The sequence below is a fragment of the Corylus avellana genome, chromosome 9 (assembly GCF_965113065.1).
Source record: "Corylus avellana chromosome 9, dhCorAvel1.hap1.2, whole genome shotgun sequence".
Taxonomy (NCBI): Eukaryota; Viridiplantae; Streptophyta; class Magnoliopsida; order Fagales; family Betulaceae; genus Corylus; species Corylus avellana.
This window is the reverse complement of record NC_142498.1, coordinates 11297112-11319553: the sequence shown is the minus strand read 5'-3', so window position 1 is coordinate 11319553 and position 22442 is coordinate 11297112. Positions and strand designations below refer to the sequence as shown.

General features: G+C 37.0%; 2 protein-coding genes and 1 pseudogene across 3 annotated transcripts; all 3 read right to left on the bottom strand.

The window, feature by feature from the left end:
• Positions 1-335: 335 nt before the first annotated feature.
• On the bottom strand, positions 336-8171 carry LOC132190316 (protein NONRESPONDING TO OXYLIPINS 2, mitochondrial). 2 transcript variants are annotated; one of them, XM_059605268.2, is made up of 3 exons: positions 7890-8171; positions 7650-7768; positions 336-590 (listed from the first exon to the last, which is right to left on the bottom strand). In XM_059605268.2, exons 1-3 carry the CDS (start codon positions 8024-8026, stop codon positions 565-567), a joined length of 282 nt encoding a protein of 93 aa, XP_059461251.1. In that variant the 5' UTR covers positions 8027-8171; the 3' UTR covers positions 336-564. The 2 variants fall into 2 exon arrangements, with proteins under 2 accessions (XP_059461251.1, XP_088366742.1); XM_088510616.1 differs by having other exon boundaries at positions 7589-7768; positions 7890-8169.
• A 1900-nt stretch (positions 8172-10071) lies between these two features.
• Positions 10072-11370, bottom strand: LOC132190899 (UPF0481 protein At3g47200-like). The gene has a single exon (XM_059605922.2). It carries the CDS (start codon positions 11368-11370, stop codon positions 10072-10074), a length of 1299 nt encoding a protein of 432 aa, XP_059461905.2.
• Positions 11371-16603: 5233 nt separating this feature from the next.
• On the bottom strand, positions 16604-19042 carry LOC148583689 (uncharacterized; annotated as a pseudogene).
• Positions 19043-22442: the final 3400 nt, after the last annotated feature.

The following is a 22442-nucleotide window of genomic DNA, read 5'->3' as shown; positions in this document are numbered from 1 at the left end:
GCTTGGTGAAATCTCAGCAAGATCTTAACTGGGTCTGTCAATTTGAGGTTGAGAAGCTCAAACTTGAAAAATGGTTTACAGTTTTCAAAAATAAAAACCATTTTACGAAAATTAATTAAACCTTTTCGATTAAACCGAAAATATTTTTTGTTTGACTATTATTTTTCGTCGTATCAAACATTGTAAAATACAAAAAACATTTTCTAAAAATCATTTTACACCGAAACAAACAAAGCCTAAGAGAAAATTCATTGGGTTTTGACATTTCCAGTAATGTCACAACATAAGACGTACCATAATCAAAAATAAAAATAAAATAAAATAAAATAAATAAATAATGTAGAAGCAATGGTATTGTCCTACATTAATATGCTGTAACAAAACCCATGCAAAGTTACAAAATTCAACACATTAATTTTCAAGAATTCTAACAAGAAGAATGCCACATAATTGAATTCATGCACCCTTATTCCCATAAAAAAGTAATTCTCAATAGACATGATAAAAGGACAACCCAAGAAGAGTAGCATGACATGGATCCATCCACCAATCACAATCTTTTAATTATCGTGGCACACTGAGACCAAGTTCTGAAAAAAGAAAAAAGAAAAACAACAACAAAGAAAGAAAAAATATATTAGCTTACCCAGAACTGACAAATGCTTCACTAAAAATTAAAATAACAAATTCATGAAGTCAAATGAATTCTTAACTATTAGGCTAGTCTTTAGAAGTCAACTCAATATAAGGAAAAGCATAATTAAATTAATATTGTGCAAGAGTTAATTAGGTCCAAATAAAACCCTAATACTAGAATACAATTTTCTATGAAATTAAAATTGAAATACTGAAAGTCTTGCATGGAAAATAGTCAAAGTCTGGACAAATTCTCAACTTTGCTTAACCCTGAAAAAAAAAAAACCCAAGTTTGATTGTATCTCACTGGACTTAAACCCTCACATAGCTTTATAAAGCTAGTAAAACATTCTTCTTCTGAAAGATACATATTACAGCGTGAAAGAAAAACAATCTTTTTAAAAAGGCTTATTGCCAAAACCATTCTATCTTAAACTCTTGAAGTACATGTAATCATGGCCACTTTAACCACTTGAGAAGATATCACCAACCTTACATCTGTATGTTGCTATAATCACTTGTAATTTGTCTAAATTGTAACAAATTTACTTGACCATTGTCTCCCAGCATCACATGGATCCCCATAAAGCTAAACATCAAAAACTTTTGACTTATTTATCCAAAAAAAAAAAAAAATACAACACTTCAAGAGACTTCCCTAGAGCTAAAGAAGCTTTAAGAATCTATTAATTTGAGCCCCAGAGCATGGTCTAATATTTAAATGCTTTTTATGAGCTGTCATTATTACTTCTAGTGCAGGGTCATGCCAACAATATAGCTTATAACAATCTACTTTTACACCTCCATGAGACAAAATTCCTTGATACTTAAGCAAGTGTAATTAATTCTGAGAACCGACTTTCTAGATCTACAGTTACGGGGGGGGTGGTTGCAGAAAGTCAACATAGAAAAGCCATAATCTCGGTGACTCCAAAATATGATGAAGAACATAACAAGCATGATACCTTATGGAATTTAATAATATTGGGGTCATATGCCAGTCCAATACCACAGATTTTGACCATGCAAGCAGAGCTCCACATTTACTTCAATACAATATGAGAGTAGACACAATCTTGCTTTTGTTAAGACAATCAAAAATTGAATTCAGCTTTCATTGTATTTTATTTGTTATAAACAATCTTCTGCAGGATAAATGCTAGCACAGCCATTTGCGAGAGAGAGAGAGAGAGAGAGAGTAGAAAGTGCGATCAATAACTACCTACATAATCATGTATAATTTTTCTCACTACTTTAACTTATTTTTACAAAAAAAGTTAAATCTTTCAAAGGTTTCCCATTCCAAATATTTTCAAAGTTTTGACAGGAGGAACATTGTAGGTTGACAAACAATTCTTCATCCAAAACATAATTTACCTCTTTTTAATAAGTGCATCCAAGAGATATAAACTATTCAAGATGACATTTTTGCACATATAAATATCTTTTTACAAATTAGCAGGAATCAGCTCGCCATTGTGGTAAACTAGCAATGCCTTACTGCAGTCGGGTAAATTAGGCATAATACACAATCTCAGCTCACTTACAATGATAAACATTAGCTTACTAACTGATAGTTTTTGTAAATCCTTATTCGATTTCCAAATTTACATTCAAGAGAACAAATAGTTAAATGTGTCAATGTCAAGGCATAGATAAGTGGTCCTGCAATCACATCCCAAAAGATCAAACAACTGCATACAAAAAATGTGGTGCGAATGACAGGATTGAAACCGTGACCTAATACTCTACTCCTTTATGGGGCGACAAGATGCCATTTGGTCTAAAGACCATCGGCCTAATGGATGTCTAATAACTTAATGCCAGTTTATGTCAACAGACATGAAAGATAAAGACAGACATTAAAAAGTCCATAATAAACCTTAAGCGTCAAGTTAAGTAAGAAAACTAATTTGCAAATTTGTGGTATACCATTCATCAAGAATATCCAGCCCAAACAACAATTATTAGTCCCACACAGAAAACCGATTGCTATACCTAATTGAAAAGAGTATCATGCACCCCCCAAAAAAAAATTATTAGTAAAACAAGCATGATCCTTTCACATCTATTTTTGGCCTTAACATCCAAAGATGGCTCCTCACAAAATCTTCTCTACCAGTTCATTTTAGAAGTAAAATAAATACACAGCTTGATCTAAAGGCTTAAACTGCAGAAAGCTATGGAAGAGCCAACTAGCCTGGACCTTTAAAGGAGTTATCCATATTGTATGCCTCAAAACACCATAAGACATAACAACGCTTGAAAATACGAACTCTTTAATGAGAAACTCACATCCAGTCCTAGAAAAATTATATCACATTAATTGTAATTATTTCATTCTTGGAAACCTCGTGATTCCATAATGATAATGATTTTTTTAATAAGCAAAGCAAATTTATTAAAAAGTGCACGGGGCGCAACCTAGTACACAGGAGGTATATGAGAGAAAAACACTAGGCAACATCAAGAACAAGGAAAAAAAAAGCACAAAACTCTACAAAGCTATAGGCATCAAGAAGGGCGTTAATAGAGATCTACTCAAAGGAGGATTTAAGGAAACAAAGTTGTAGATTCAAGCTCGTCTTCTCACAATCATCGAAACTTCGAGCATTCATTTCTCTTCAAATGCACCACATTAAACAAGAAAACATAACATTCCAAATAACATTAAATCCTTCATCCCCTTTTCCAACACGCCATGAGCTCCACCACCCATCTAGGCAAGGTTCTTTACTCCAAACATCTTAAAAACCAAATTCAAAAAGTCTCTCGCAATATCACAGTGAAGGAAGGAGGTGATCAGGAGTTTCCCTATCCTTTTTGTACACACAACACCAATCTATCACTATGATTTGACACTAGCGGAGATTATCCATAGTGAGAATTTTTCCTAACAATGCCATCTATGTGAAGAATGCCAGCCTCAAAGGAGCCTTAGACCTCCAGATGCTCTTCCAAGGGAAAGAATAGTCAACATTGGGGAGGAGAGCTTTGTAAAATGTTTTGATCTCAATAGATCATCTTTTGGAGGGAACCCAACAACACTTATCTTCCACTCCCCAACTCCAAACAGAATATAGAGCATTGAAAAAAGAAGATACATACTCCACCTCCCAATCATGAAACAATCTGATAAAATTCATATCCCAATGCACCTCATCATTGTGAGCAAACATATGATCAGACACTAGAGCATCCATGTCTCTTGCAATGAAAACTTTTCTCCAAAAAGAATTATGGAAAGGATTCTTTTAGAGGACAATCCCCACACCCAATGTCAAGTCAAAACTTGGTCTGAGAGCCCTCACCCACCTAGATAGTAACAAAACTAGAGAATGCATCACAATCCCTCCTAATATATTTCCATAGACTCCCCCATAAGGCCCGGTGACAACTTTAGACACTATCCACCCACCAAACTACCATATTTTTATCCATCACTTGTTGCTAAAAAGCCTCTCTCCATAGTATACTTCCAAAACCACTTTCCAAACAGAACCTGATTGAAAGTGAGCAAACTCCAAATCCCCAAACCTCGACGACTAAGGGGAGTACAAACCTTCAATTAGCAAGATGGAACTTAAAACTCGTTATCCAAACCACCTCACAAGAAATTGCTCTATAACTTTCTATCTGATTAGCAACACTAACTGTGATAGGGAAGAGAGAAAGGAAATATGTGGGCATGTTGGAAAGTGTGCTCAAGGAAGGGGGGGAGGGGGATGGGGAGGAAGAAGATCGCCTTGTCTCAGATCACGAGAGCTATTAAAGAAGCCATTGGGAGTACCATTAATCATAATAGAGAACCGAACAATGGATATCCAGTGCACAATCCAACTATGCCATTCTCCCCAAAGCCACGTCTCTTCAACCTGTATAGCAAGAAATCCTAACTAATGTGGTCATAAGCCTTTTCTAAGTCCAATTTACATAACACTTCTACCTCGCTAGATTTGAGACGACTATCTATACATTCATTGGCGATAAGAACATAACCAAAAATTTGACGACCTCCAATAAAAGTGTTTCGAGTCTTCGAAATGCTATTCCCCAAGATAGTTTTCAATCTATTAGTCAAAACCTACCTAATAATCTTACGAATACCACTTACCAAATTGGTAGGATGAGAGTCTTTTAACCTCAACAGCCCCCACTTTCTTAGGAATAAGGGAAATAAAGGTCATATTCAAGCTTTTAACGACCTTGCCACACATATGGAACTCATAGAAAGACCTTCATAACATCTTTGATAGCATCCCAACATGATTGGATGAAAGCCATCGAGAAACCGTCTAGACCCGGAGCCTTATCCTTATTCAAATCTTTCACACTTTGGAAACCACCCTCTCTTCAAAAGCTCGCTCGACCTTCCTCCTCACCAATAGAGTGGAAAGGAAGACCATCCAAGTTTGGCCGCCAATTTTTGTTCTCAGGGTAGAGCTAAGTGGAAAATTGGACTATATGACCTTAACTTTATCTGGATCATATGAGATGTCTCCATTGATAACTAAATTCTCTAACATGTAACTTTGTTCATTTTCCTAAAATTTCCACATCTTGGATCTCAGTTGAAAATCATTATCCACGTCATGTAAGTGTCAACATGGGTAAAACAAATAGAGTGAAATTATCAGCAGCCTCAAGAGTTTGATTATTCCTGCCTCTCGAAATTGTCCGCAATAAGGCAAAGAGGAGCTTCATTCTATATGAGACTATTTTTATGGCAACGAAACAACCCTTTCCAACTGAAGTAGACATTGATCACCTTCTTTGGATCCCAAAGATAGAAAATACAAAACAACACACAATTCATTTCTGACTCATTATACAAGGATTTCACACCACAAAACGAAACTGAAATTCAAAGTTGAGATTCAGGAGCAAAAAATTTACATATATACATACAAGCATGTGTGTGTATGTACACTTACACACACACACACTCCTTGCATGTGCATCTCGCTATAAAATTGGATCTTTCTGGAAAATTAAAGTTTCGATCTTAGATAGTAAAAGGATGTTGAGAACACTAAAACATTTTGTATCTCAAGTCGGATCTCATGATGCGAACCAACTAATAACAAAACATAGGAAAGGATAAATCGGCTACTTTGAGAGAGCCTTGACCTCCAAAACATAATAAACTGTATTCTAAAACAATAATCAACTCATACTTTATTATTGATAGTTCCCCTTTAAATAGACAAACAATATACTATTGATTACATAATAGACCAATTAGGTCTTGACTTGAACGACTCTAATAAAGAAATAATCTAACTATTTATTGGACTATAAAATCTACGAAGATATACTCCTTATTGGACTCTAACACAACACCAGACAATATCAAATAATTATGATCATATCATTCCCCTCCCTTAACAATTTTCTTGTCCCATAGAAAAAATTCGAAACTAAACTACTTGACCATGAAAACCAATTAACAAAAATAAATACTAAAGAAAATAACACAATAACTAAGATCTCAATTTTTTTCTGTTGCATGTCGGACACTATTTCTAGTAGTTGTTGACTTGTTAGGATCATATGATCTTGCAACAATTTTTTTTCCTCTTTTCACAACCAAACAAGAAGACGTCGAACGAAACTTGCAGCTCTTTCTTTGGGTTTTCAGTCGCTTCTCTTGTTTTCTTTTCAACATTTTTTTCCCTCTTTCTAAGCCACACAAAGGCTCGTCGTTGCTTTATCTCACTCACACCGCAGTAAAGAAGAAACCTAGAGTCTGGAACTGTTGGGACGCAAGCCAGAGAGGAATTCTTGGACTGCCAGCTTGGTGCTCTTGAGGTGGTGGACTGGCGACGTGGGTGGATTTTTGTTGCTTGTCAGCTGAAGCTGTGGTTTTGTTTATGGCATTGCTTGATGTCTTGCGGTTTGGGTGTTGTGACGAGGGGCTTGGATGAACGAAGGCATGATTTTTTATTTTTTCTTCTTGTTGCTTGGCCACTGAGGTTTATTTGGTATTTTCGGATGGGTTTCTGTTGGATTTGGGTATTTGGTTTGTTTTCCTGGTGGAGATGATTGTGGGAACGTGACTGGTTGTGGTGGTGAATTTTTTGGTATGGATGATGGTTGGGTTCTTAGGACAAATTTGTGATAGACATCACTCATCTTCTCACAGGTAGTGCGCAGCTGTTCTAGAAGCTCAAGGAGCCTATCATCACATTGTTGTTTCGTCATAGATCGGTGATTCTTACATAAAACAATCAGCCTTGCTCTGATACCACTTGATGCGAACCAACTAGTAACAAAACATAGGAAAGGATAACTTTGCTACTTCGAGAGAGCTGTGATCTCCAATGGCTACTTCGAGAGAGCCTTGACCTCCAAAACACATTAAATTGTATTCTAAGACAATAATCAACTGAAAATTTGTTATTGATAGTTCCCCTTTAAATAGACAAACAATGTACTATTGATTACATAATAGACCAATTAGGTCTTGACTTGAATGACTCTAATAAAGAAATAATCTAACTATTTATTGGACTATAAAATCTACAAAGATATACTCCTTATTGGACTCTAACACAACACCGGACAATATCAAATAATTATGATCATATCCTCTCACCTCACCATCATTTTCGGTAGATTTCAAGATTTTGCTTACCTTATTCTTTTCAACAACAATGAAACCAAATTTTTTTCCTTTTTCTTTTTGTAAACAACAGTTTCTCAGTCACCAAAGAAAGAGCTAGAGAAAATTAATCACAAAAAAAAAAAAAAAAAAAAAAACATAAGTGTACGAAAAGAAGGAACAACCCAACAAAGGCCAGCTTACATATGATGACAGTGATACTTTCTAATAATGCAAATAGGAATATAAATTTATCGATTATACGATAAATTGAAAGAAACACAGCAAATAACAAGCATAAGAGAACTTGAAATCCAATTTTCAATTATCGAGTAAAAAGTTGCTTACAGATACTAAATTTAAAACAGTGGACAACATCAAACTCCTGGGTTTGCACTGCAAAGCATACCCTGAGACAACGACCTCGAGCTCATCGGATCGACTCCGAGGCACGAGGTGAGCCGAGCCGAAGAGACCGCTGTGAAGAGAGGAAGCAGAGACTGAAGAGCACCCAATTGAGGAATCGACCTGAAATTCAAAATCCGCACTTTTTCAGAAATTATACTCATTTAAGGAAAACCCAATTTGAGGAACCGGCCTGAATTTCATATAACAAATGAAAATTTGAGAAATGGTTCAAGGGGCGTGCCTTTGAATTCTGACAGAAGAGTGGTCCGTGACTGTGCGAAGAGAAGGTGCGGCTCTGGGTTTAACGGCGGGTTTGGCGAATGTCGATTTAAGGAAAGAGAGAGTTGGTGTTGAGATAGATCTACAGCGAGTGGCCATTGGAGAAGACAGAAGAGCAATGATAGGGTTAAGTTTTGGGTTTTGAAAAATGACAGAAAGAGGGCTTTAGCGGGGTTTTAGCATTCTGGGCTGAAAAGGATGTTTTATTCTTTTAATCTCTAACATGGGTATGGGTAGAGAGTACAACATTTTCTTTTGAAAAGAGGATCACATGCATCTCTCAGAGCGTCTCGGGTGCACCTCACTAATAAGAAGCCGGCATATCAGTCAATTTTATTAGATTTATACTTAAAATAAAAATTCAATCACACCAAATTATATTCTAGATAAAAAAAAAATTAAAAAAATAATTAAATAATAAATAAAATAAAAAACAGAATTGAGCCAGCCACCCCTCCCCCACTTTGGGTGGTTGGCCGCCACCTCTAGGCCTAGGGGTGGCCACGCGGCTACTCCCATGGCCTAGGGGTGGCTCGCCGGCCACCCCATAGGCCATGGGGGTGGCCGGGCGACCACTCCCATGGCTTGGGGGTGGCTTGCCGACCACTCTCATAGCCATGGGAGTGGCTAGTGAGCCACCCCCATGAGCTGGGCAGCTAGCCACCCTAGATCCGGATTTAGGGTGGTTGGTCGCCACCCCCAGCCCATGGGAGTGGCTCGCCAGCCACTCCTATGGCCTAGGGTGGCTGCCGGCCACCCCAAGTGGGGGAGGGGTGGCCAACCAGCCAACCCTTCAATTCTTCTTTTTTTTTAATTTATTTTATTATTATTATAAATAAATAATTTTTTATTTTATATGTGATATAATCGGGTGTAATTAAGATTTTTTTAAAAAACTTAAGTTTGGTAAGTTAGGACTTCGAGAATTGCGTAGGGCTAAGATAATAGAAATAGTGTCATCCCTCTCTCTTCGCTGCCACCGGCCACCTGATACTTCGCCGTTAAAAACATAGGTTTTAAAAATAAAATAAAAATTATTATTAAGATGAATAATAATGGCTTGTGAACTTTTTAGGTTTTGCCAAAAGAATAGCCATTATTGGTGCTGGTGTTAGGTTTTGTTGTTCATTAATATTTGAGGTGCAGGCTGATCACTAGATGTTATCTCCTAATTTCAGCTACACTTCCATTGATCTGTATGACTTTAGTGTGGCAGTGGGGTTTTTTTATTAGAATCATAAAGGAGAGGCTGATTCTATTGTTAGCTATTAATTCTGGTTATAATTAAAGCAAAAAAACAAAAAAAAACAAAACTCTGTTGATATAGGGCTGTTTATTTTGTCTATACTATTCATTCACTCGTGAGGTTTGTATCTCACATTTAGAAAATATAAAGAGAAAGAGTGCTTAATATATATATAAGTGGATAAGTGGACCAAGTCCATTAGCTTAGGCTGTTGGGCTAGAAGTAGTCTCCTAATATCTATATTAACTTACTCTTGTTTGACTCTCTTGCTTTGCTTCTGCTGCTGCTGATATCAGTGTCTTGGTTTGACGCGTTTAGTTTGATTCCGAGAGATTTGTTGTGCATGCACTTGTGAGGTTTGTATCCTACATTGAAAAAATATAAAGAAAAATAGTACTTAATATACATAAGTGGACCCAAGCCTAACTGGAAGTGGTGTCCTAACACGTTATATTAACTTACTTTTGTTTGACTCTCTTGGTGTTTCTCCTCCCAACAGTTTAATTTGATTTTTGTGCGAAAAAAGTTGCATATTGTGTTGGCAAGGCTAAATAGGAAGGAGGCTATGCAATACCTCAGTAAGTTAATTTCACATTGAGTGGGTAGATTTTCCACATTGAGTATGTTGATTATCAAGGTGCTCAGAGTCTTAAGTCTCACAACGGTTTTTTACTAGGTAAGACTAGGGTTTATAAGTGCATATAGAAAACTCCAATTACAACTTGACATCTTTATTATTATAATTATTACTATTATTATTTAAGTGGTAGCGCAAATTGTGATTATTTCTTTTCCTAGGTCGGCTAAAGGAATGCAAGATCACCTCGATCCAAAATTAATTTGATTCATTTATTGAGAGAAACACACATAGAGATTTGCTTACAATTACTTAATTGATCTAAGAGGTGCATTGACAGTAAGAGAGGATAGAAAAAAGGGTTTGTAAAAAGCTAAAAACTAGAATTGTGATTGCAGCCATGACAGACAAACTCGTCCATGGATTGTTAAAATAATCGCGCCTTAAAGTTGCTTGCCATATGTTCCGATGACACCTACAATATGCATTCACTTCATGGTAGAGATCCGAGTAAAGGAAAACACCGTGGATTGCAGCATCCCTATAAATCCTGTTGAAGAAACTTGCTACGTCCTCGCTGCTCAAATTGACTTTTAGAATTCCTTGGTGTTTGAGAAAATTTACATCTTGACTAGTGTTAATAAGGTCATCCAATAGCTTAGCATAAGAGGTGATTTTATAGTCGTTGCTTGGATCACATTGTTCAAATGCGATGAGGTTTCTGAGCACATATTCATTCTCCTCTGAAACAAACCTCTGTGGGATTGTCATCACTCCATCTTTAAAAGTTACATTGAGCGGACCATAGTTTCTGTAATTTCCAACTTTGAATCTAACTCCAGTTTGCACAAGTTCTGTCACAGATGGAATCTGATCCGGATGCAAGATTACTCTAGCATCAATGGGTGTTACTGTACAAGTTCCAATTAAGGAGTTTCGTATGTAATCAAGTATATGCTCGTGTTTGAGGTTATCATGAGGGGACCATTCAAATGGGAGAAACAAACGGACAAGATTAGGTAGGGACCTCTGTTCAGCACCTGATTTGGTCAAGTTGAACAAACAGTCAAGTGCGCGCCAAGGAAGCTGATTCTCAAGTAGATATAGATCATTTAATAATCGCCATTTCATCCATGGCATATTGAATACGGGGTCTTCCTCGTCTCGTTGCAACTCATTTGAAGCTTTGCGAAAGAATTCAATAATAAAGCAACCATCAACCACCATCATCTCTATGAAATTCTTTTCAGCAAAACAAATTTCTCCTTCATAACATGCACAGCATTCTTCCTCAATTCTTCCAATAGCTTCTACAAAGCACTTCAAGGTAGTTTTCCTAGTTGGTGCTCGATTGAGAATGCAATGCAAATACCATAACTTAATTTTTTGCATTGATTGTAGCTTCTCCTTCCCGTGGTGAAATGGACCAATCGAAACCAACATTGGCTTGAAAACCTTTTTATTGTGCCTACGTAGTTGCTCTGGGACTCTAAATATAGAACATTTAGATGGTATTGGAGACTTTTGGCAAAGCTTTTCTTGAATCGAAAATACTACTTCTGTTACATCTCTAATATTGATAGATGATGTTTGATTGCTATTACTTGATTCTGTCATCATATATGTTCCTTCGTATTCTTCTTGCCAATCCTAGATAATATCTTGGATATCTGCTTTTATAATAAGTAAAAAAAAAAAAAAAAAAAAAAACTTATTTACAATCTTCCAAAACTCTAATAAAGTTAGTTAAAACCATATCAAGTTCCCCTTTTAAGTTTTTCAAAGTGCAATCTATGACTAAATTAACAAAGATGATGGCCACTTGTTTGTATTTTCAATTCAAGTAACTTTACAAATTTTTAGTAATTTTTTGGTGCACTTGCTGTATTAAACCCCTAAGAAAATGGCAAACATGATATGCACGGAAATGAATTATATCTATTTGAAATAAATCGGGAAATGTAAAGTTAATGTATCCATATGTAGATATCTATAAGTGGTGGTTATTATTTTAGATCTAAGCAATTCGATGAATTACTCCTAAAAGTTCGAGTAATTGTAGAAGCCTTTCTTGTGTCACTCAAAAAATGAGGTAGCTTTTGAAATCATCAATTGATCAAAATCTAATAATAATCAATCACAAGCCTAACGGTGATTTTTGAGAGCCACATACTTTTTGGAAAGACACAAAAGTGGCACAATGAGAACTTGTAGCATTATTCTAAAAGTTCACATCCGAATAGTACTAGTTGATGATATTACTTTGGAAACACACAAAAAAAGCAAAATTAATTTTGGATTATTCTCTCAATTTCAATAAAATGCAACTAGTATGAATTGGCGATCAAAACATATGTGGATAGAACTTATAACGGGGTCTCAAAAAACATTTAATTTCTATTGGGCCTTTATCCTTCTTGTAGGTTCATTAGGGTTTTTATTTGTTGGAATTTTCAGTTATCTTGATAGGAATTTTATATCTTTATTTTCGACTCCACAAATAATTTTTTTTTTTCACAGGGGATTGTGATGTCTTTTTAATTGCGGGTCTTTTTGTTAGCTCCTATTTTGTGGTGCACAATTAAAATTATAGCATGTAGATGTTTATGCTTCATACTAATTATAAAATTTGTAGTAAATTACTTATAATGCTTGATTTTCATTAGTATTGCTTTATAAACAAATAACTAAATACAGCAAGAACACAATTCTTTTCGTGTTTAGTTGTTGATCTTTAATCTGAACAAAAAGTAAATACACACGTATATGTATGCAGCTATTACCCTATTCGAATTATAAAAAATATATATCAAAGCAAAAGAAAAGAGCAAAAATATTCACCTTGTTTCAACGGCGAATTATTGGGTGGCTGGCGGGGAAGAGAGGGGTCGCGCGAGAGAGAAGAAAGAGTGAGAATGCAGGTTGTGTGGGAGACGGAGAGAGATAAAAAGAGAGCTGAGGGGGGCCTTTCCAATTAATTATCAAACCCATAATGTACGCAATTCAAAGTTTGAAATGTGGCAATGAAAATGGAAAAGGTCAACAGTTTGAAAATTGAAGCTCTCAAGGGTCAACAAGCAACACGACCAAACCACAAATTGTACATTGACTTTTTCTTCATTTGCTAATGGAACAGACGCTATTGTTGAACACCAACACTTTTCAGCATATTCAAAAATGGACCAAGGGTTTTCAGAGATTCTCTTTAAATCGGATCATGTCGCGTGTCGAGGTATGAGTATATACAGACGCTATTGTTGAACACCAACACTTTTTAGCACATTCAAAAATGGACCAAGGATTCTCGGAGATTCTCTTAAATCGGATCATGTCGCGTGTCGAGGTATGAGTATATATATATATAGGTCAACTCAACTTGCTAATTTCATTTTCGTTCACTGGTTATGTTAATTTTTTTTTTTTTCAAGTATTTTGAGTTTTGAGAATCCAATTGGTTAACTAGTTTTGAGAAGAGTTTTCAATATTTGAAAAATGAAGAGAGTTTTAAAAAATTTTACGGAACACTCGTCAAACATTGAAACGTATGAAGGTATTAAGGCTCCGTTTACTTCGACGTAAAATGGTTTCAAGAAAATGATTTCCACATTTTACGGTGTTTACTTCAATGTAAAATATTAGTTAACGGAAAATATTTTCCTTTTGATCGAAAATTCTTCTTTAATTTTCGGAAAATGGTTTACGGTTTGAAAACCGTAAACTATTTTCCCACTATGAGCATCTCATTCTTAAATCGATGGACCTTACCAAGACCTGCCCAAAACCTCACCGAGACTTGCCCAAGACCCACTCGGGACTGCTCGAGGACCAGCTCAGGACCTGACCGAACTTGAACGGGACCCACCCGGACCTTCCCAAGACCTGATCGGGACCTGACCGGGACCCGCCCGGGACTTGACCGGGACCCACCCGGGTCTTGACCGGGACCCGCCCAGGACCTGACCGGGACCCGCCCGGGACCCGCCCGTGACTTGACCGGACCTGCCCAAGACCCGCCCTGGACTTGCCCAGTCAGGTCCTAGGCGGGTCCCAGTCCCAGGCGAGTCCAGGTCAAGTCCTAGTGGGGTCCCGGGCAAGTTCCAGGCAGGTCCCGGTCAAGTCCCAGCGGGGTCCTGGTTAAGGACCGAGCAGGTCTCGGAGGGGTTTCAGGCAAGTCCCGGTCAAGTCCCAGTCAAGTCCTGGCCGGGTCCCGAGCAGGTCCCTGCGGGGTCTCAAATAAGTCCCATGTAGGTCCCGACGGGGACCTTATTGGAAAAAAATATATATAAAAAAATATTAAAAAAAATTATTTTTCGTATGCACGGTAAACGCAGTAATGTCGAAAACATTTTCAAGGAAAATGGCTTTCCTGAAAATACTTTCCGACGGAAACCATTTTACGTCGAAGTAAACGTACCTAAATATGACTACATTGCTTCTGGTCAATGTAATGGGAACTTTAAATTTATATGAATTCATATTTTGTTGATTGATTTGTGGCGATCAGCGACTTTCTCAACTACTTATATCATTCAATACATGATGCTGCACTGATCCCGTATACTTCATATAGAAGTTGATCCCGTATGTGATCTCATGAGTCTTGACTCATATCTCTTTTTACATTTTTGTCCTCTGTGTACTTTGTAAGATGTGAAAATTCTAGTTTAGACCTCAAGTTGTTTAACACAATATGTTGGGGATTGTGTCCTGAATCCTTATGATTTTATATATATGTTGACATTCAAGTGTTTGTAATGAATATATGTTATATTCACTTATTAAATGATTTGAGTATATAACATATAAAATGTCTTTTACATGCTTATTACCAAAGGTCATCATATTTGTTAATGGAAACTTCACTAAGGACCCCCAAACTTCCACCCGTTTTGAAATACCCCCCCTGAACTTCAAAATCTCTCAATTTAGTCTCCTGAACTTTAAATTGCTCTCAATTTGGACCCTTCCATCTAAATCAATCGTTAACCCCAAACGGAAAATGAAACACGTGACTTGCACGTGACTTTTTTCACCCGAACTACCCATTATACCCTCATACTCCCTCACCCTTACTAACTTAAATGGCCACTCGATTTGCCGGCCAAAATCGAACTCGTTGATTGTTTGCAACACTGACGGGCGACGCACATGAAGAACCACTGCAAATTTGAACAAATCGCAACCGCAACCCACGGCTTCCACCCTTCTGAGGAAATCGCAATTGCAAAGCTTGGGTTTTGCAGCAGCTGAAGACCACGACCCACACTCATTCTCCTCTGCCAGTGACGAGCTCAAGACGGTGAAGGAGTCCCACGATTACGACGGTGAAAGATGGAGTACTCCGAGGGTGAGGTAAGCAATTCAGGATTGAGCCATCCGATTTGCAAATGTGGGAGCAAAACCGTGATCAAAACAGCTTCCACAACTAAAAATAATGGCAAGAGGTTTTATGCGTGTGTAAATTATGTGGTAAGTTTATTGTTTAGGAATTTTATTTGAATAGAAATATAATTTTTGCTGTTTTAGTAATGGGTTAGACCCTAATTGTGTGATTATACAGAATGAAAAAAATCTTGGTTGCAATTTCTTTAAATGGGTTGAACCAGACATTTGTGTGTGCTGTGATCAAGTGATGTCGATGTTGATAGAGTGGCAGTAAGATTTGAAGTCTGAAAGAGCAATGAAAGTCTTCAAATGCAAGATTGAAATTGCTCAGATCAAGTCGAAAATGGAAATTGATGCTGCTAATTTCGCACTTAAACTTGAAAGGCAGAAGAATAAGTATAACGGCTTGCAGCTGAAGTTCCAAGTTGCACTTGCATGTTGTTTGTGTCTTATTGCTGTAATGATGGTTTATCTATTTTCTTCTAATGGACTTGCATCAAGGCTGATGTTGACCAGATGAAGAAGACAATTGAATTTGCATGTTTTTGTTGTCGTCACTTATTAATCCAATCCAACTGCTATCAGCCTATCAAACTTATGGTTATGTTTTATTTTGTAATGTTTTTTTGTATGAATTTTGTTGAATTTGGAATATTTGGAATGTTTTGGAATGCTTTGTATGAATTTTGTTGGTACAAATTAACAAGCTATTTTTGGGATTTGTTCACAGAATTGAGTCCTCTATTAAATTTGATGTCTGTCAATTTCAACAATGGAGAATTTCACAAGTTAGGTATAAAGTTTGTAACATGCTCGTAAACCCATAATTTTAAATGACAATAGCAAGTGAATAACCTATAGCAGCCATCCTAAAATTAGAGAATGCTTGTTACATAAAATATTGCATTTGACCTGGATGCTTATCAGAGTCCAACACTCACAAACATATTGCATTATATTCTAAGAGAGTTTCCAATCATGGGAAACATGCATGACAAGTTTAAATGTGCTATAAAAGAGTATATCGTCAAAACAAGCTCAAAAAACCTGAATATGGACACACTAATCAACAAACATCATGGCTTCTAAGCCATGATGCAATTCCATTAAGGAACTTCTCAATCATCCAACTAGTGAACAATTTCAGCATAATAGTTACATAATGGTGAATCCACACGTCACATAGTTTGTAAATGTTCCCAAAAGTATACATCTACACCATTTTCACTTCATCCATTACAATTTACATTACAAAATATAAATACAACTATGATGCAATTCCACTAAGGAACTTGTCAATCATCCAACTAGTCAACAATTTCAGCATAATAGTTACAAAATGGTGAATCCATAAGTCACATAGTTTCTAAATGTTCCCAAAAGTATACATCTACATCATTTTCACTTCATCCATTACAATGAAACACAACCATTAGGCGGTCAAACACAAAAAGTTCTCAACAATAAGTCATAGTTCCCACATTTTCTTCTTCCATTTGCCCTTCACTACTGTGGTGGACTTCTCTTTCCCCTTATTCATTCTTCGAACATGGTCCCCAAAACCTGGCGGAGGGTTGTCAGCAGTTGTCCCCTTACCCTTCTGTATGTCAAAATCTGGTAGGGCAGTTCTATATGTTATACCACCAACTCGAGGAGGACCCCAAGAGCATACGGGTCCACCACCTGGAATTAGGGGGGGCCAGCAGGGTCCCCAGTCAAATCAACAATAAGCTTCTGGTTGGTAGGTTGTCTCTTACTCCCAACATGCTCCCTTAACCTACCACCCTCCCTAGTCCTTGTAGCCAATCCTACAGTTGTCTTCTGCTTATGACCAAATATGGATTTAGCCTACAATATAGGTATACCATCAGGCCAGTAAAGTTGGGGTTAATATGAAAAATCACCGAATATGAAAAATGAAAAATTACTCACATTTGGTCTCCATGCATAATGTGTTGCTGCCCTGTTAACTGTTCTGGCTTGATGGGATGAAGAAGGTACTACTCTGGCAGGCTCTAGGGCAGGCTGGGATGCAGGCTGTGATGGAGGCTCTGGTGCAGGTTGTGATGCAAGATGTGATGGAGGCTCTGGTGCATATTGTGATGGAGTCTCTGGTGCAGGCTGTGATTGTGTATTCACTCTTGCTCTTTTTGCACCAACTGATGGTGTGTTAACTTTTCCCCTTTTTGCACCATTTGATGGTGTGTTCACTCTTGATCTTGTGGTGGTGGTTGCTGAGGTGGCAGTTGAAGATCCATCCAACTACAACAATATAGTAAATACAGTAAACTAAACCCAACACAATTGTTGACAAATATAGTCAATTAAACACTAATCAACAAATAGTAAATACAGCAAACTAAACCCAACACAATTGTTGACAAATATAGTCAATTAAACACTAATCAACAAATAGTAAATACAGCAAACTAAACCAACACAATTATTGACAAATATAGTCAATTAAACACTAATCAACAGACCATAAATACAGTAAACTACATAAGTGACTTACCATATCCAAACTCCAATCAATTGATGCATTCTCTTTGTAAAATTGTCTCGCGCGGTCCCTTCTTTCCTCATGTCGCAGCCTAGCTTCGCATGATCTCTTATTGTGACCAAACTTTTGACAGTGCCCACATTGATTCTTATTTCCCCCTCTTCCTGATTGCACTAGGGTTTCTTGGTTCTTCAACACTCCTATTTCTGAGTTTTTTTGGTCTGCCAAGAGTTACTCTCGATTTGGGTGGCTCAATGTTAGGTTGGACACTTCTAGGCCATTGCTCTTCACTTGGCACAGGGTAGATAATGTAGTCATAGCACTTCAAGTACATATCCTTGCTATAGTATGGACTTAGATAATCATTAGGATCTCCACCTTGATGTAAAATGGCTGAAATGGCATGAGAACATGGGATACCAGTTACATCCCATTTCCTGCGGCCACAAGTTCTACCATCCATATCTACAACAAACCTCCTCCTGAGGCACTCAACTTCAAACATACCTTGTCCAGCATATGTACAACAACAAGAACTGGCTTCATCCTCTTCCTTTTCAAGTTTTTTTCTAATCTTTGGCCCTATGGCCTTCTCCATTGAATTGATCATCTCCTTCTTCCTCACGTACCTTCTCATTAACTTGCATCTAATTCCTTCCAACATGGACAAGATTGTCTGGTCACGAAACTTTTTGATCCAAGAATTGAAGCTCTCACATGTATTATTGTGTAAGAGGGCCAGACTTGACATTTGTATTAAACCAACCCCTACACCATGTGTTGGGGTCAACTTTCTCCAGGTATGCATGGGCATCCTTGCTAGTTCTTTTTATCTCATCCATCACTTTGTAGAACTCTGGCTTTGTGTATGCTACAACATCTTGCCATAGAAGGTCTTTCAGTAGCACCCCCCGATGACCTTCACTTCTGAAATTCGTGTACAAGTGCCTAACACACGTACGATGCTCGGACTACGGACATACTTGCTCTCGGCTTTGAATGAGGCCCTGCACAATATTTGAAAACATAATTAGTTGCATGCACTACACCAAACTCTGAATTTATATGAATAATAACTTATTCTTAATTTACCTTTTGTCAATCTGAAATAAAAGTCCATCCATGTCGAGTTGGACCAAGATCTGTAACAAGCGCCTCTAGGAATCATGTCCAACTATCTTTTGTCTCAGAATCTACCACAGCCATTGCAATTGGGTACATGTTGTTGTTGGCATCCCTACCAACAACAGCCATTAGCTGCTCCTTATACATACCCTTTAGAAAACATGCATCAACACCAATAACAGGCCTACACCCTTCCTTAAATCCATTCTTCATGGCTGCCAATGAAACATAAAGCCTTTAAAATCTGCAAGGTAGCTCAGCCATTGGTCTCTCAACCATCAAAATCATACAACTGCCCACATTAGTGCTCCTAACCATGGAGCAATAATCCCACAAACGATGGTACTGCTGATCCAATCTCCCATATATTGCTTCTCTTGCTTTTTTTCTTGCCCTATACAAGGAACTCACATGGACATCCACATTCCATTTGTTTTTCACCTTTTTATGCAACAAATCTATAGGCATGTTTTGCTGCTCTCTAAAAGAATCCATACACCACTCAGCAATCCAAGTTGAAGTGACCATATGATTTTGGTACTTCCTAGTGCAAGTGTGTTTGGGCCTTATGGACACTAAAAGGAATGTCATCTCATTTTTCAACTGCCTCCCATACACCATATACTTGCACCTTGGGTCTTTGCAAACTATGACAATCATTTTAAGCTCATTTCTCTTGAATCTCCTTCCCTCTTATAATATTGTACTGTTTCACTGCTTTTCTAAATTCAGAAGCATTGTGAAATGTATTCCCTTTAATCAATGTAGGATTATTTAAATTAGTAGAATCAAACTGCACCATTTTGGTTACATCCCTCCGGAAGGGCACTGCACTATCATCACCACTATCATGTGGTGACCTAAGCTGATCACTATCATCCCTGTGTGAACTATCATCACTCTCTTCCCTCTCTTCCATCTCTTCTCCACCTCTATGTTGTCCATCACTTCCACCTGCATCACTCTCTCCAGCATCATCATCCTCATCATGATCCTCATCATTATCCTCATCATTTCCCCAAGCTTATCATTGTCATCCCCATCAACCTCTGCACCTTCATCCTTTCCAACCCCCTCATCATGTCCCTATAAGCAGGAGCACTATCCTCATCCGAGTCAAGACAGTCAGTATCATCACTAAGAACTGAATCCCAAAAAGCATAATTCCTAAACACAAATGTCCTCTCATACTCTAAATCCTCTTCATCATCGCCTTCTACAACAACATCTACTACACCATACATTACTGTATACAACACAACAAGATCATGACCTACATGGTTTGCCACCATTTCAGTTACATCGTGGTCAGAGGACATAAGTCTTAACCCTTGTTCTAAAGGATATCCTGGTACACAGTAATAAACAAGGTCCACAGACCTATACCCATATGTCTTACATATATCCTCTATGTCAGAAAATTTCAATTTAGAACTATCATATGGCTCTGGGTAATAACTAACATTGCCCCCAACATAATGAACCCTATGTTGCCTATTAAAAGTACCCCCATGGTGCACCTCAAACATCATAGTGTGTGGCCCCATCATGTGTCCTGCCACATTCATTACATTGACAAGTTTAAATGTACCAACAGAAAACACTAATAGAAGGACAAAGTTGTAAATATATAATACAATACAACACAAAATCATTCATAATATAAACCGGTTTGTACATTCAATTATAGTTGGAAAAGGAAAAAAGATAAAGCAACTTTCAATTGTTTAGCACACATCACAACCAAAAAGCAAAAAGAACCGTTCAAAAAGAATGACCAAACCAACTCCTTTTTCATAATCTAATATGGTAGTTTAGTTGGTCTTTATAATGTCACTTATTAAATAACTTATTCTTATTTCTTAAACTTTGTTGCTTAATCACATGAAACATTATGTGACATGGTATTCATAATATAAACCGGTTTGTACATTCAATTATAGTTGGAAAAGGAAAAAAGGTAAAGCAACTTTCAATTGTTTAGCTCACATCACAACCAAAAAGCAAAAAGAACCATTCAAAAATAATGACTAAACCAACTCCTTTTTCATAATCTAATATTGTAGTTTAGTTGGTCTTTATAATGTCACTTATTAAATAACTTATTCTTATTTCTTAAACTTTGTTGCTTAATCAAATGAAACATTATGTGGCATGCTATTCATAATATAACCGACATGTAAGTTTGTACAAAAATTATAGTTACAAAATTGCAGTAGCCCAATATTGTCCATCTAGAAGATCTATTGGACACCTAAAAAAATAATAACTTCACCAACATTTAGTGAAGTTTTCCCAAATTTTTATCTCCTGCCCATATTAATTTTTATTTGTCCTTATTAAAATCAGGAGGGTTGCTACAATACATTCCCCTCACTATCTCCCCACCATCTTCCCTCTTTCAACATTTTGATTTTTAAAAAAACAAACAAAAGATAAAAAAAAAATAAAAAAATAAAAAAAAGTGAGAGGAGATGGCGATGAGATGGTGAGGAGAATGACAATAGCATTTGCCTAAACTCGGCAACCAAATAATGCAAAAGTAATGGAAGGGGACCACGCTTACATTTAATGTATTACATTTCGTAGTGCCAATCACGTGTCCAACACAAGCACCAACTAGGGGACCACACTTTAGATCAGACAAAGAAAATGGTATTTGGGGGCCACACTTCAGTATCAGAAGACAAGATTACCAAACAATATGACAACTTTCCCACAACATTATCAGAAACCAATAACTTTCAATACCAAAAAAATGACAAGGACAAATCAGCAACCAACAACAAGTCAATGCAAAAAAAATGACAAGGACGAATCCCACGGATGACCCACTGCAAATCAACAAAAATAGCCACACTAAAACCTCAACAAAATGCATTCTAGAAGTGTTACATGCAAAAACCCTAAATATCAAATACAAATTAATGATCAAAAACAATAAATGTCAACTACAAACCCTAAAATACAGGAACAAAACGTCAAGATACACAAAACGTAAATCGTACTTGATTATAGCAGTAACGAACTGAGTTGGACACGATTTGTGACTAAATCGACACCAAAAGTTCAAGGGTCTACTTTGGTTCGCCGAAACGGAGGTGGATGGGTTCGAAAGATGACTTTTCCCTTCACGTTGGAAATATCGAATGAGACCTCAGTTTTAGGTTTAATTTGGGATTTTTTCTAAGAGTGTAATCTGGACATTTAACTTAGCTAGTATGAGGGTATAATGGGTATTTTAGGTGAAAAAAGTCACGTGCATGTCACGTGTTTCGTTTTCCGTTTGGGGTTAACGATTGATTTAGACGGAGGGGTCCAAATTGAGAGCAATTGAAAGTTCATGGGACTAAATTGAGAGATTTTGAAGTTCAGTGGGGGTATTTCAAAACGGGTGAAAGTTTGGGGGTCCTTAGTGAAGTTTTCCCTATTTGTTATGCATGTGAAAGGTCCTAGGATTACATTGAGTATGGCTATGGGTGTGAGTAACGTTGTTATCACACAAAGTCGTAGTCCATAATTCTTGAGATCTGTTGTATTCTTGAAGAAAGAAGAACTTGTTGTTCATGTTCTTGAGAAAAGAATAATTTGTTCTCCATGTTCTTAAAAAATGAAGAACTTGTTCTTCATGTTCTTAAAGAATGAAGAACATGTTCTTGGAGAAGAAAAAAGATTTTTG